The sequence below is a fragment of the Sus scrofa genome, chromosome 9 (genome assembly GCF_000003025.6).
Source record: "Sus scrofa isolate TJ Tabasco breed Duroc chromosome 9, Sscrofa11.1, whole genome shotgun sequence".
NCBI lineage: Eukaryota > Metazoa > Chordata > Mammalia > Artiodactyla > Suidae > Sus > Sus scrofa.
The window spans coordinates 103,744,922-103,762,022 of NC_010451.4; the positions used below are offsets into that span (position 1 = coordinate 103,744,922).

The 17,101-nt window shown below is 39.7% G+C and overlaps 1 protein-coding gene across 1 annotated transcript in view; it reads right to left on the minus strand.

Moving 5' to 3' along the window:
- Positions 1–17,101, minus strand: part of RELN (reelin) — a 502,874-nt gene that overhangs the window by 284,067 nt on the left and 201,706 nt on the right. The window contains 1 exon segment of the mRNA XM_021063495.1: positions 12,642–12,712. Within this exon segment, the coding sequence (XP_020919154.1) occupies positions 12,642–12,712 (71 nt within the window).

The following is a 17,101-nucleotide window of genomic DNA, read 5'->3' on the forward strand; positions in this document are numbered from 1 at the left end:
CTTCTGATACATGGCTGCTTTGAAAATGTTAGTTGATTGGTTACTAATAATATCAGTAAGATATTGTTTCTAAAACCATTGCTGCTGGAAAAAAAATCTAATGTTCTAATGTTCTCCTCTGTTTTCTCCCCTCTGAGTCATTTATGCAAAGGTTATTATCTTCATTTTCTCTTACTTTTCACTTTTCTTTATGTACCTAAGGAAAAACTGTATAATTTGCCTTGTTATAAAACAGATGTGAGGCAACTCACAAAGAATGGCAGACAATTGAGTAAGACAATAGAGTGGGAAAAGATGATAACAAATCAGAGTTGGAAAAACTACCTCCAGTGGAGATAAATATGCACTATGTGTGCTCTGATGTCTTAAGTTTGGTTCTGAAGCTATAAAGTTATAGAAATCAAAGAGTTCATAACATAAAAAGCACTCATATTACTCAGGCAAAGGGTGGCTATATCAGACAGAGACACTTAAGGGAAGTGTCTCCTGTGGTTTTTTAGAAAGGGGACACTGAGCAATGCAAAGAATATCATTTAAAATAACATCCATCCAAGAGTGAGTTTTGCAGGGCTATTCCTAATGAAGTCCATTAGGAGTTCCCGTTGTGGCTCAGTGGAAACAAACCTGACTAGTATCCATGAGGATGCAGGTTTGATCCCTGGCCCCGCTCAGTGGGTAAGGATTCAGTGTTGTCGTGAGCTGAGGTGTAGGTTGCAGATGCGGCTAGGATCTGGCATTGCTGTAGCTGTGCTTTAGGCCAGCAGCTCTAGCTCCAATTAGAACCCTAGCCTGGAAACTTCCATATGCCGCACCTATGGCCCTAGGAAAAAAACACCAAAATAAATAAATAAAGCCCATCAATGCAGAAGGAGTGCATAATGTTTAAATATGATTGTAAAAATAGTTCTAAGAGTATAGGAGGTGAAAGTTGGCTGGGAATTAAAGAAATAATAGTAATTAGAAAATTTGGAAAAGGTATATCTGCTCTATATGATTCATTTGTTCCTTCACCTAATACTAAGTGCCAGGCATTGTGCAAGATTCTGGGGAAATAAAAACAAGCCCAATTTCTGCTTAATTAAGAGTTTGAAAGTGCAGAAGGAGGAGTTCCCATTGTGGTGCAGTGAGTTAAGGATCTTACTGCAGCAATTCAGGGTGCTACAGAGGTGTGGTCTGGCCTGGCACAGTGGGTTAAAGGATCCAGCACTGCCACAGCTATGGCTTGGGTTGCAGCAGCAGCTTGGGCTTGGACTCAATCCCTGGCCCAGGAACTTCCATATGCCATGGGTGTGGCCATAAATAACAGCGCAGGAGGAAATGCATGTAGAAGTTAACACATGACAATGCAATACTAAATTCAATTAGTAAGTATATGGTGGATTCATGATAAAAATACAGATGACTTAGGAGGAGAGACTTGAACTGGATCTTTAAGGATGAGAGCAACTTCATCAGTAAGATGGAGGAGGTAATGCAGAGGGTATTCCAGGGAAAGAAACCGTCACATATAACTACAGGGATGGGGACAGGATGGCATGTTTGATGAAGTCAGTGCTTTTCATGACTGAGTTTGGTGTTAGGTGAGGCTGGGGAATAGGGAGAAAGCCTACATGCAGAGATAAGGATGGAGAGAGAGGCAGGGTCAGGTCACAGAAGGCCTTGAAAGCAGGCGAAACAGGGCAAATGGAGGCAGTTATAGGGTTTGTGGCCGAGAGGGAAAAAAATGAGGTCCATGTTAAAGAATATTTTGATAGATGTGTGGAAGTCCTGAAACAAAGAAACAGCAGTAGATACAGAAAGAAAATAGTTTAAGAGATATTAAGAAGATAAAACAAATTTGTCTTCGCCACACTGAGTATAGACACGGATGAAAGAACGCAACAAAGAAAGAAATATTACCTAGGTCTCTGTTTAGTGACTGGGTTGAATATGTCACTGACCAGAACTGCAATAAAGGGGATGAGTTTGGGGGAAATGTCAAGTTCATTGCAGAATATATGGAGTTCAAGGTGCCTATGGAATCCAAATGTCAGTGCCTAGTAATGATAACAATATCTAACTTTATAGAGGATTTATGTGTAGCCACTGTGCTATGTATTTAATCCTCACAACTTTACTGTGTTTCTTCTGAGCATAGAATATTGCGCCAGGCTCTTGGTAATGGTACTAAATGACCCAAAAGGTGGGTATTATTATTTCCTCTATTTCACAGTTAGGGAATCAAGACTTTGAAAGATTATATAGCTAGGAAGTATCAAATTAGAAATTAGAACCCAGGGGTATACAGCTCCAAACTCTACTCTCTCAATGACTTCACATTACTGGCTCTGGGAGTAGGCACCAAGCAAATGAACAGAGTTCAGGGGGATGAAAATCAGAGATGTAAGTGAGACCACCAGGGATAATGCACAAAGTCTAAAAGAAGCCCCAGGACAGAATCACAGCCAACCCCAGAATGTCTCCGTGGGAAGTGCAGGAACTCATGGAGGGAGAAGGAGCAGGGAAGCCAGGCAGGGTGAGGACCAGAGTCCTCTGAATTGGCTGGCACCTCCTGGTTACTGATGACCTGGAGGATGACTGTTTGTGTGGTGTGTTGGAAGTCGAGGCCAGGTGATGGGACTAGGAGTGAAACTTGAGAACACACACTTCTCTTTCAAGAAGCTGGAGTGGGAGGGAGAATGACGGTGAGAGTACTTGGAGTCAAAGATAGAGTTCCTGCTCCAAGCTGCAGTGGCCTTGGCATGTTTAGGAAGAGGCTGACTATGTGGGAAAGAGAGGTCAACAACTGCTGAGCAAGGCCTCAGAGGAGATGGGGGGAATGCCATTGCACTGAGTTTCTGCTTTTTCTCTAAATATATTTTGGTTTTTCTCTTCTGGGTTTGGAGTAGTGTATCTATAGCATGATCTATTTAAGAACAGGATGTGAAACTGCCTTATATTGCCACACAATTCCCATGTGGCTGATATAATGGGTCCACATTTATCTACAGGGACACAGTATAATAAGTGTTAATTAATTAATATTAATGAATTCCATCTCTTACAAACATGATTATGAAAATCTGTATTAATTATTACATTAAACAACTGAATCTTTAAATGTAAAAGGGTGGATTAACAGGTTACATGAAATAATATTTCATGAGCCAAAATGAAATTGTAATTCATGTGTGTTTACAACTGCTTTGCTCTCCCCTAAATAATTACATAGATCCAAACCTCAGCTTTGTCCTTCAAAATATGGAGGAACTCAGCAGATTATACAGCAGCTAGAGTAGAAAGTGTACTTCTATGGACATCCAAAAGAACTCAATGTCAAATTCTTCTCGGGCATAAATCTTGGTGTTTTGACTTTGGACTAGATAAAGCTGTCAGGGGAGAATGTATATAGCCCTGAGAACTGAAGAGAAGCCTGTTTAAATCTATGTTCAATCATCTTAGAATAAATAGCACCGGTCCAAAACAGCGTTCTTTAGGAAATTAAAAAAGTAGTCATACCCACCTAGAGCTAGTAGCAAGGAATTTGACTATGGCCCCTGTTTTGGCCCTTTGCCATTGCCCTTAATCTTGTCTGTTGTCAGGATCACGTAGAGACACTTTTTGCCAGCCACTGCCCCAGAAGAGCTTCTGTTCTTTTCCCCGTTGGGTAGTTTGTGAGACCTTGAAGCAAGGTTGGGGGTTTCTGGATGATTCGACCAGAGCATCCTAATTCCGCTCTCTTTGTGAATTACAAAATGCAGGAATGTCAGGAACAGCAGTTCCAACTGCTAAACTGAAATGTAAACTACAAAATAGCTACAGGCAAAACAGATGTCTTTAGCAGGCTAAGTTTTATCACTGGGCACATTCAAGTAAAACACATCATTCACTATTTTTCGCTTAAAACTCAATTCTGACCATTAGTCAATTTCCACTTGTTCAGCCTGAATTAATAAAAAAAAAAAAAATTGCATCTCAGGGTATTAGAGAGAGTTGCTGAGCAATCAAGGATAGCCAAGGGAAGATTTTTTGATAGATCTGATGTATAATTTATATAACATTTGGGTAAAACGGGTACTCTCTCTCCACCCCAGCTTTACTGAGGTATAACTGACAAATAAAAATTGGATATATTTAAGTTATATAACTTGATGCATATATATATATATATATATATATATATATATATAATACATACAGTGAAATAACCACCACTCTGAAGCTAATTCACATATCCAACACCTCACATTAAAAGGTATTCTTATAGTGCTAAAAAATATCTAGGAAAGTTAAGCATTTCATTCACTTTATGGACTTGCTTACTGAACATTTTTTATCTCTCCTTTCATCTCACAGTTTCAATAAACTTCTACCAATCCTTACCACAAAGGATTAAAGACTTCCTAAGAGGTTGGGTCTGAATGAAATAAATACCCTGGCCACCGCCGTGATTCAATGGCCCTTGGAGAAGACAGCCACACTTTCTACCCGCCACCACTCTGAGGGTGATGAACAGCAGAAAAACTGCTGAGCCTAGCAGAAGGCAGCCAAGGTTTTCTGCTCCAGCTCTAAGTCTGACCCCATTCCTCCCGACATAAAACATTTGCCTTTGGTTATATCCACTTCCATCAACCTAACAACAGAGAATTCCAGCATGGTTTATAAATGGCATGCACCCTTCAGGGGCACTACAGGGCATGATTACTGTCGGCCGTTAAGCCTGCCATCTGGCCTTGCTAAATAATCGATGTGCGTGTTTGAAGAGGCTATGCCAAGAAGCTCGCAGGCCAATGAATATATTCATGTTATTCCCCTGCCCTGCCTCCACTGTGATCTGTGTGCTGGACCAGTAGCGGCCAAGCTGATACACTCTCATGCCCTTGGCTTCACACGTGCCACTTTTGTCTGCCAAGGACTCTGAAAAGAGTGTGTTCTCTCATAGGTATTCAGGGACCTTAGGCAGCAGAGATGATCTTATTGAACTTGTGGTTCCTGAGGGGATTTTTAGATTTAATTTTTATTAGAGTATAGCTGATTTATATTTGTGCCAATTTCTGCTGTACAGCCTCGTGACCCAGTCATACATATATATACATTCTTTTTTTCATATTCTCTCCATCATGGTCTATCCCAAGAGACTGGATATAGTTCCCTGTGCTGTACAGTAGGACCTCTCTTCTTATCCATTCTAAATGTAACAGTTTGTATCTATCAGCCCCAAACTCCCCATCCATCCCACTTCCTTTCCCCTTCCCCTTTGCAACCACACGTCTGTTCTCTATGTCCATGAGTCTGTTCTTAATGTTTGATTTTTTAACTTGAAGAATCAGTTGGTATAATGGAACCAATCTCGGGCTGTGAGTCCAGCCAGAGGCTTGAATTCTAATCCTGCCATTTATAAGTGGCGTAGTTTGTCAAATTAAACTTTCTTGGCTTCATTGCTAATTTACAGATAAGGAAACTACAGTTCCAGAATCAGAGCATAAGTTCAAATACTATTCTTCATCCTTAGTCTGTCTACACCACATTCACTAACATTTTCAGCGGGACTCCTTTTACCTGATTCTAGGGGATATGGATTAGGTCTATAGCTCTTTCTAGACTGTTTGATGATTATCCCTATAAAGGACTGATATCCTCTAGTTCCTTTCAGGCTTTCAGTCTCTTCTGAAATTGCCTCTATCCTTTGCTTTGATGACCTCTCACAGGAGTTCACAAAACACTGCCACATTTGTCCTTAAAATCACCTAATGAAATGGTGGGCAATCCCACAGCTACCTTCTTGGTCTCTGCTCTAATGTTACCTTCTCAGTGAGGCCAGCCTGACTTAAAATTGCAGTCTCCCTTTTCTCCCTCCACCCAACTGCACAATCTTACTCTACCCTATTTTTTCCCCTATAGCATTCACCACTGTCTATGCTATCACATTTACTCACTTACTATATCTCATATTTATAGCCTCTCCTCTCCACTGCAATGTAAGCTTCAATAAAGCTGGCATCCTTGCTCTGTTCACTACTATATCCTAAGACCCAGCTTAGCCTGGCCAATGGTAGGTGCTCAAAAATCCTTGTTGAGTCCTGAATGTTAAATGAATTCCCTTCTTTATTTTTGATTGCTGGTGAATGAATCTAAGCATCTTCTAATTTTAAAAGAACCAGGAGTACACAACCGGCACCTGCCTACCTCCAACCCCAGACTGGAGATAAGAAAACCCCACTACCTCATCTGTACTAGGACATGTTAGCAGAACTCAACTGGATATGTGTTTATAATTACTCAGGACCTCAGGATTCAAGCTGAAGACCTGAAATTCCTGAACCTGGTTTATGTTCCCACAGCATTCAGGGGACTCATTAGTATTTAGATGGAAATCTGTGTGAATAGTTTTCAGGTCTCTTAGCGCAATGATTCACACATTTTTCAACCCAAAGTCAGTGTAAGCAACACTGCTTTGGTAACACACACTGCCTCGTGGTGTTCTGTAGCAAAAATTCAGGGTTAAAAATTTTTCAGGAAAGACAGAGATTTTTCAAATGTTTAAGGTGATTATTCAGCAAACACTTATAGTGTCTGCTTCACATCAAGCATTATTAGATGTTAAAAAAATATTAGTGCATGGTTGCTGTGCTCAAGAAGCTTCCAGTGGGGGTGGGGAATGGGGATGAATCCTTAAACAAATAATTATGATACAACATAGACCAAGCAAGACGTCCCACAGGAGGAGACACAGGAGTTGTAATTCAGAATTTTCCTTCAGTTCTTAGAAGTGATTTATGCCACCTGCCTCATCAGAGTTGTCCCAGCACCTGCCTACCCCCAATTCATAAATATAACCTTGTATTTGTAACTTGGGGAGGAAGATTGCATATTATTACCCAAATAATATAAATTCACTGCAAAAAAATTAGACAATACAGATAAATTCAAATAAAAAACAAAACATCTACAATCTCACCACACTGATCTACTTAGGCTTTTTATTTTCTACCTGCTGACCTGGAATAAAATTTTGCTCCATCAAGATCCCTTTGCTTTATCACTTACTGAACCTCTTTGTGCTAGGGATGCTGGAGAGAAAGGTGACACAAAAGCCTGGATCGAGACCTACTTCCCTATGACTCTGAAGTCCTCTTAAAGCCGAAATCCGAAAGGAAATGACTGCCTATTAGCATCATTTTCTCCATGGGCCTCTAGAAAGGAAAAGCAGACCCTGACATCTAGGAGCCAGCTTGGCACTCACAGCTGGGCCTTCGTGCTCTCTTGTTGAACAGAAATACTTTCACAGAACATCAGATTCAGACAAAGCCAGTGTGATTGTGATGGGTCGAAACAGAGGACCACTTCGAGATGGCATCTAAATACAGGCACAACCTGGCCATTGTCCAACTCCCAATATACCAAGCATCCCTCTCCACTGGCTGATGGGAGTGACTGCTGCTTCTTAATCAATTATAGCCTCAGCCTATCACTGTTCTGCCCACTCCCAGCCTCCCATGGATAAGATTTATCGAGATCCCCGACCATAGAATATCCCCACTTCCTGACAGCACCCAATCCAGAGAAAAGCCCCCTCCTCTGGAAATCTGGGCCAAAATCACAAAATATATGCCCAAATATCATAACGGGTCCTTTTATTTATTTATTTATTTTTGCTTCTTAGGGCTGCAATTGCAGCATACAGAAATTCTGAGGCTAGGGGTCTAATTGGAGCTGCAGCTGTGGGCCTACACCACAATTCACAGCAACACCAGATCCAAGCCACGTCTGCCACCTACACCACAGCACATGGCAACACTGGATCCTTAACCCAGGAATTGAACCCGCATCATCATAGTAACTAGTCTGGTTTGTTAACTGCTGAGCCACAACAGGAACGCCAAATGATTCCTTGTATAACATTTGCATACTGACCCACCCCATGGCTCCCCCATGGTGTGCCTTCTTCACTCTAGAATGAACACTGAACCCAACCTGTTCACCTACAGGTGTGCTCCTGCTGGTCTCTGGCTGCAAGGCATTGAAAGCCATACACAACTTCTGAGAAAGAGAAAGAGGACCCATCTGCTTTTCCCTCTAGTTGCCCTTTCTCTCCTTCCCTTTAACCTCGGATTTCTATGCAAACCCTCATCTTTAAACACTGCCTCACATTTACTTCTCAGTTTACAATAATCTGTCTTCTCTTGACTTCAGACTGAGAATCCTGGGCAAGAGCTTTCCAAACTATAAGGCTGCCTCATGTGCTCTGGCCTCTCCCGAAACTACCCTCAATTGTATGAAATTGCCAGAAGTTCCCCTGTGGTGCAGTAGGTTAAGGATCTGGCCTTGCCCCAGCTGAGGTGTAGGTTGCAACAGCAATGTGGGTTCAATCCCAGGCCTGGGAACTTCTACATGCCACAGGTGCAATCAAATAAAAAGCCAATGACCTGTTAATTGAAAATCCTAAAGCTTTTTTCATGGTTCTCCTTTCCATTCTTTTGGAAAACTCTGTCCCCGCTGAATGCCTCTCCCGTGATGAAATGTTCCCCCCATTTCTGAAGCTTGCCTCTTCTCCAGAGTCCTCTCCTCTTGCCCTTGCCATTGCTAGCATTTCACCCTGGGGCCCTTCTTCCCTCCTCCAGGGAACTCCCTGGATGAGTACATTCCCTCCACAGCATCAATAAGCTGATGGCTCTCCAATCTGCCTTCTCAGCACTGGAGAGCCCTGTGGGATGGAAAGTAGCTTCCTCAGAGCCAGCGTGTTGAAGTCCAATTGTTTTAGTTCAGTTGTTCACTCATTCATTTGATAAACATTCACTGGGTGCCTACTATGCACCGGACATCATCAGAGGCTTTAGCAATTCAGTAATAAAGAGCACAGTCCCCACCCTCAAGGAACTTATATCTAATGGCAGATAAGGCAGGTATGGTAATGTTCTTATCACAATATGCAGTAAATATTTATCAAATGAATGAATGCATGCTCAAGTAAGAGATTTCTTTGAAAGGTAATGTAATGGGAAGGCCAATACCACAAACTGCCTGGGTGCCACTCCCATCTCGGACAGTTTGTAGCTGTGCTGACCTTAGGCAAGCCATTTTCACTGTGCTTTTGTTTCTTCATCTGTGAAGTGCAGATAATAATAGCTCCTTCTTCAGAGGGTTGCTTTGAAGATTAAATGAGTTTCTGTTTGTGGAGCACTGAGGGTGGAGTCTAGCACATAATCGTGCTGACAGAGTTTCATGTGCATCATTACTGTGCCTTGAGAGTTATGCCACCATGCATGAGAGTCACCAAAACCAGACTGAGGAGGAGTGGAAGTGGGATCAGAGACTACCCCACCCCCCGGGGGAGGTAATACCCAAGCAGGGTCTGAAAGCCTGAGTCAGACAAGGAGGACGTAAAAGGTTGTCCAGGCAAAGACAAAGACTAGGACAAAGACAAAAAAGACTTAAAAGGGTTGTCCAGGCAAAGCAGAGAAGGTATAGGGTGCTAATAATACCGGGGTGAGCTAGTGGAGTGTTTTTTGAGAATTTTAAGAAGGAATGAGAGGATAATGAGAAATGAGATAGGGGAGGAAAACTTAGGCTAGACTGTAAAGGATTTTCCTCATATAGTAGGAGGGTCTTTTACTCCAAAGATTAAACTATTGCTTCCAATTGAGATATTGAAGGGTTTGAAGCAGGGAAAATGATACAACCCTATTTCCATTTTAGCAGTTCTGTATAGAGTACAGGGAAAGGGGGAGTGGGGAAACTAGGGAGGAGGCTAGTAAGCAAGTCCCAAAGGATGGGTCTTGCTCACCACCTGGGACGGAGGAGAGAGAAATGGAATCTTCTCTGCTGTTTTCACTTAAACTGCTGCTGAACCTTCAGGACTTGTCCTCAGGATGACTTTCCTAAGGACCCCAGGTACATCTGGCTACCGTTGTGATCCACGGACCTGCCATTTACAACCCAGTTTTCAAGAAGAGGAAAGGGGTGTTGTTACTTTGTATCCATGTTTAGCCTGGGCACTAGGACAGGTGCTTACAGGTGTTGGATACATGTTTGCAGAATAAAATCCTTCAATAAATGTCTTTGAAGGAAGGGAATAGAGATTACACAGACACCTAACACATCATTAGTACGTTTTCTGATCTTCTACTTTTTGAATATACTTAGTCAACAATCACCTTGTAATAACAACTGTCCTCCAGCTCCTCAGAGTAAAATTTGTTTTGCTTAAATCACTTAATTTAATTAAAATCAACACACCTACCCAGTATGTTGTAACTGAAAGACATTGTCCTGTGGTATAGAGAGACTATCATTTCCTTCTAACATATGCAGTAGATATTCCTTGATCAATGCATAGGAAATTATTACATGTTAAATTTAAGTTATTTTATTTGAGGGGATAATTAATGTTTTAATTAAAGTAGACAGGACCCAAATAAACTTATGTTTTATAGTACCAATTATTTCTCTTATTATTCCCAAGAGCAGGAAGCCATCTCTCTTGTCAGTATTCTTCCCACCCTCTCTTGGATGGATGGATATGATTTCAATTGATTAGGTGCTGTTGAAAAGCTCAATGTTTCCCTTTGGTCTTGAGCTGAATAGCATTTTTAATAATATCTATGTGCACCATCATGTGAATCCTGGTCGTGTGCAACATTACTATATACGGCTTTTTTTTTTTCCCTCACTAGTTAACAATTTTTCCCACTGATTTTGCTTGGCTTTTTCTTTTCATTTCAAATAAACCCAGTCCCAACAATTCATTTACAATAGAAGAGACTCAAAAATCCAAGGCTAAAAAAAAAAATCAGCTCGTAAGCAATGATAACTGTTAATAAAAAGACATATATATATATATAAATGATTGTTTTATTTATTTACTTTGTGTTTTTTTGTTTTTTTTGTTTTTTTTTTTTTTGCAATTTCTTGGGCTGCTCCTGCGGCATATGGAGGTTCCCAGGCTAGGGGTCGAATCGGAGCTACAGCCACTGGTCCACGCCAGGGCCACAGCAACGCGGGATCCGAGCTGCGTCTGCGACCTACACCACAGCTCACAGCAACGCCGGATTGGTAACCCACTGAGCAAGGCCAGGGATCGAACCTGCAACTTCATGGTTCCTGGGCGGATTCGTTAACCACTGAGCCATGACGGGAACTCCCTAGACATATATTTTTCTGACACCATGCAGTTTTTAGGATATTGATGTTCACTGCTATATAGCATTCTATGTTTTCAGTAATGCAAACATTTTTACAGTCTGGAAAAAGATTTACATTGTGATAGGTTTCTTGAACCTACTACAAAGGCTGTCACATTTTTGCATTTTCAAAAGTCATAGAATCTGTTCAAACCTAAGAACACTGATAATATATTTAAAATGGTAATTACAATGGGGTTTTATGATTCAAGAGCTATTATATAAACAATCCGAAGTTTGCCAGTAATAGTTACCAAAGACCACATTAGTTAGATAAAGCCATATTGGTAATATATTTATTACTACAAATAATAAATGGTATTTTCTTAAGACTTTCAAAAACCTACATAATTTTTCCTCATCTCTCTCCTAAACCCATTAGATTCTCCTTAGCAGAAAGGCAATTAGTAGAAATTTTCTTTAAATTAAAAAATGTACTTAAGTTAATAAGCTTCCCCCAAAAGATCACTCTGTAAACAAAAGTTGGTAATATGCCTATAATGATGGTGAAAATGGGATGACATTTACAAAGATTGGCTTCAAATGTATTCTTTGACAGGATGCTTAAACCAAGGAGTGTGTAATCATGAAAGAGAGAGAGAGAGAGGCTGATGAAAAACTTATATTCAATCTATTAACATTTTTAGGAAGGCTGTCATATGCTAAGCACTGTGCCAGGTTCTGGGAAGCAAAGAGCACTAAGACTTTGTTCCTATACTTGAGAAGCTCAGTCTCTCAAGAGTGGCATCCACCATTTTTCAGAAGAAAAGTCTACGTGGTGAGTACCGCAGTGAAGACACAGGTTGGGCAGAAGCTCAAGAGGCAGAGGGACCAAATCTCTGTGGGGGCACGGATTCTGGTTTTCAACTTTTCATTGTGTGCCTGTGTGTATATCTACATACGTGCATCTGTGAGACTTTGGTACAGGTGAGAGCCTGGATATGTATGAGGCAGTCACAAAGCTTATGTGACTACTTAATATACACTTAACATATCTAAAATGATGCTGTGATCGATCTACAAGTCTAGAATTAATAATGCACAAAATTGAAGCAGCATATAGCTACTATATACATGATCATGTATAAAACATGATTAAATATTAAAGGTGATAAATGGAAACATTTTCAACTAAGTTAACAAGAAACTTAAGTGGTAAATTAAGCAGACATGTTTCTGTAGAACTCTAAAATTACTAGGATTTACATTTCCCGGACCACTAAATGTAACTCATTTGGAGAAAAAAAGCTATGAAAATGTACATTTTCTCTTGGTTTATTTTGCTCATACTGAACATTTTTAGAAGTCTATAGATCTTTGTCAATAAGTAGTAACTAAATTATTAGAGCTACTAAAGGGTCAATAATTCCATTTTTAAGCATCATTAGCAAGTAATAATCATGAAATGCTTACTTAGTACATAGGACCTACCATGAATAATTTTGATACAACCCACATGAAGAAGTCAGGGATGATTCTTACCTCCTTGTTCACACAATTGCTGAGCTAAAGCATCTTTGAAGATAATCTGGCCCCTGTGTGTTGCTGTAGCCCTGGAAATGAAAGGGAGAAGTTTAATCCAAATTTTGTAGTAAGTTTGGTGATAACAATGTATTTAAAAAAATTTTTAACGTCATACACCACATTAACAAAGGAAAAGTCAAAAACCATATGATCATCTCAATAGATGCAGAAAAATCATTTGACAAAGTCTAATATTCATTTATGATAAAAACTCTCACCAAAGTGGGTACAGAGGGAACATTCCTTAACATAATCAAAGCCATTTATGACAAACCCACAGCAAATATAATACTCATTGAGAAAAATTGAAAGCCTTCTCACTAAAATCTGGAACAAGACAGGGATGCCCACTCTCACCACTGCTATTTTACACCTCATTTTTAAATGTTATGTGGATATTATTTTTTTTTATGAGTGTATCTGAAGAGAGATAAAAATGAACAACACGGTCAAGGCTGAAGCCAACGCACATGGGTTGAGAATTATCTTCTGGTTTTACTTTGTAAAGATACTATAACATTTGTGGGCTTATTCTGAAACCTGCAGATGTGAGCAAACCTTGGAGAAAAGAAAAAAGTGTGGAAAGGATGTTTATTAAAATTTATTCTTTAGGAGACCTTGATATTAAGTGTTTTATGAAGCATTAATGATATTAGCACTGTAAGAAGATGTTCTTAATGTATTTTTTCTTGAAGTCAGTAGTCACCATAACACAGAGATCTGAGGCCAAGAATTACATTTTTAAAGTTTTTTTTTTTAATTTTTATTTTTTAAAGAGGGCTATTCAGAGCTTTCATGATTACAAAATCTGTCATAATAAAATACACCTTTTCCCCCCACTGGGTCTAATTTACCGTTCTGAAGGAGATGTGCCATCTTTTACCTCCTCTAATCAGAGCTGTGCACATGGACTGGTGAAAAAAATATCCTTGCAGCAGATGTGTTATTCAATGGCTATAATAGGAACTGTCTTATTAAAGGAAGAATTACTTATGCTTTATATTTGAAGTGCTTTTTCTTAAAAAAGATTTTTTTTTCCTGGCAGAGAACATATTATTTAAACGAATTTAAAACAGGAAATCATGCCTCTTTAAGAAATTTGATTTTAGAAAATAAGCCGTACCAAATTGTTTTAATAACTAAAAGATATTAACGTTAAATCTCAACTTTAGTTCTAGCCCAAACCAGCCTCGGGCAAAAATAATTTGATTCAGCCATCATTTACTGAAGACAGTTTCTACACGAGGCGTGTGCTACGTCACAAAGGGCAAAGTAGGGCCTCTGCATTTCCCCTCCACACGTGCACCCCTCAGTTCAAGCCTGCCCTCTGTCCAGCCCAACAGGACCTCGTGGTTCCCAACATTTCCCGTCTGGCCTCCATGTGGAGGCACCTTCCTCCCCCATGCTGCAGACCTTCCTGATTTCTAGCCCCCACTGCACCATTACTATTGCTGATGCTGGTCCCCAAGACCCAAGTGTCCGGACGTAATCTGATAAAAAAAGCCATCCTGAAGTGTTAATGGGTGACGCTGCTCCACGCTAACATGTTTCAGCTGTGAAACTGAAAATATTATACTTTCACACACAGACACACACACACACACACACAATGGCAGAGCAGTGTGAGTGTTGAATGGTGGGAGGGAGATGTAACTGGAGAGAAAAATCACTGGGCAGCTTTCAACTCACACAATATGTCAAGTTTATGAGGGTAATCAGCCTTCCTTGTTGCATATTAATCATTATTGAAATTACAGATGAATAGATACTACCACTCTCCCTATATATTCACATGTGTTCATAGGTTTTCCATTGAGGGACTAAATATAGGGCCAATATTTATGACTTAGATTCATTAATGAGTTACAAGATTTATTTCTAGCGAGAACATAGAAACTTGATTTACTTAAGTATGTCTCATTATTCAAATCTCAATTAAGTCAAGAGCTTCTGAGTTCACATATACTTCTTACAGCAACATGGTAATCATAAATGTAGAATTTTAATTTGACATTCACTTTAGAAGGGATCTATTTTCTGAAACCACTAACCATCCAGAAAAGTCCTGCAACATACAGTATTTAAATAACTGTTCAAAAGAAAAATAAATAATTGTTCATTTTCGTTTCTTCAGATTTTAAGTACATAACATTCCTACAGTAATATTTCTCATCGGTCTACAAAGTTAGTTATCATTGTGCCAGTGTATGTTGCCATGAACAAAAATTAACCAAATAAAATTCATGTCACAGAGGTTGTGCCATTTCCCTGGATATGAGAGATACTGAAATACACTGGTCACTGTCCAGCGCCCTGTGAATAGTACACACTGCTTCCCTTATTATTGAGATCACTCCAATTTAGGATTTCATTCATGTTCTTACTCCTGCTACTATGGTTCAATGAGTGAATTTCTGAGAACTAGAGAAATAACTGAAACTGAAGAAACTTAGCATCAGTTAAAATTTCTTTAGTAGTAGTACTCATCCTTCAAACAAATATTACAGAAATGTAACCAGAGCAGCCCCAGCTTTTAAAGTCATTGGTTTCCCTCTCCTCATTCAGCATGCTCCCCACCACCTACTCCCAAATGTTCCTGTTGTGCTTCTCCGGAACACCTAGGGCTTTGAAATGGCAGAGTTTGAAAACCATTCAAATTTTGAATGGTTTTTAGTCTCACTCTTTACAGTCTATGGATCAGAAGGACCTGCAGAAGGTTATCCAGCCTGTTAATGGCAGACAGGACCTAATTCCAGATCTTGATTCGAAGCCTTGGATTCTCCCCACTATATCAGTAATTTTGGTGCCTAGGGGGACTCCATGGAGTGAGAAGGACGGGCAGCAGGAAGTAAGCAGGCACCATCAACCCAACCAGAGCACTTGGTTCTAACATTTTTTAAATTTACTCATTTTTTAAAGTTTTAATGAAGTACAGTTGATTTACAATGTTGTGAAAATTTGTTGTACAAAAAAGGGATTTAGTTATACATGTACACACACCTATTCTTTTTCAGATTCTTTTCCCAATATAGATATCACAGAATACTGGGTAGAGTTCTCTGTGCTATACACAGGTCCCTGTTGGCCAATCATTCCATATACCTCAGAGGGCTCACGCCAACCCCAAAACTCAATTCCAGTTCTGCAAATAAATTCATCTGTATCCTTTTTTAGATTCCACATATAAGTAATGTCATATGATGTTTGTTTTTCTCTAATTTACTTTACTTAGTAGGACACATGTTTTAATTATTTAACATTGTTTCAAGAAAGAGCTCAGCAGTTCAAAACTGGATTGAGGAGGACACTGTGTTTAATGTCATTATCTGAAGTCCTCTGCTTGGGAAAAATAAAAGCAGTAATAATGATGTGGTGTATATATAAGCCATATATATATATATATATATATGTATATATATATATATATACACACATATACATATATAAACCAGGCACACACACACACACACACACACATATATATATAATTATATATATTATTACACCTATTATAAACTGAAATTTGTAAGGGTTCTATATAAATTAACTTGATTAATGTTGACAACAGCCCTAATAGGTAGATACAATTATCCTCATTTTCCTATGTACTATAAAGTTTGGTTTGCCGAATGGTCACATAACTGGTGTTAAGCCAAGACTCAAACCCAGGTAGTCTAAAAAAGCTCCATTAACTTGTCATTGATCTAGTTCAGAGGTTTTTTTTAATAGCCAGTACCGCTTTCTTTTCTTTTTTTAAAATTGTTATTTCCCCAATACAATTTTTTTTCTACTGTACAGCATGGTGACCCAGTTACACATACTGTATCCATCTTTTTTTCTCACATTATCATGCTCCATCATAAGTGACTAGACATGGAGGAGGGGGAGGAAGTGGGGTGGATTGGGAGCTTGGGGTTAATAGATGCCTTTGGAATGGATTAGCAATGAGATCCTGCTGTGTAGCACTAGTTCAAAGATTTGGTGGTAGATTTCCATCTCTTTTTGGACGGAGAGACTGCTGCTTGGTCCTGATCTTTAAATCCATGCCTCTTCTAGTCTGTGCACTCCACTCCTACTTTTCTGTCCATTGCTATGCCCTTTTATTTAGCCTCCTTTTAGACAAACTTCTTCCTGTTTCAGTTGGAACCTTAGCCACTTGGCCAGTAACTTCATGGTGCCTGCCTTTAAGAATATCGTTTCTCTTGATTATTTCTCCCATGGTGTTCTGAGTCCTTCAACTACTAATCAGCTCATTGCTGTCCATTTTAACTAGGTCCCATTTCCTCCATCAGCCCCCAGACTCCTTGCATCTCTCCTGTTCTCTACCAAACACAATAGTGCTGGAAGCCAACCTCATCCACACCAATGCCCAAGCTCTGGAGTGGGGAACACAGGACACACACACACACGTTGACAGA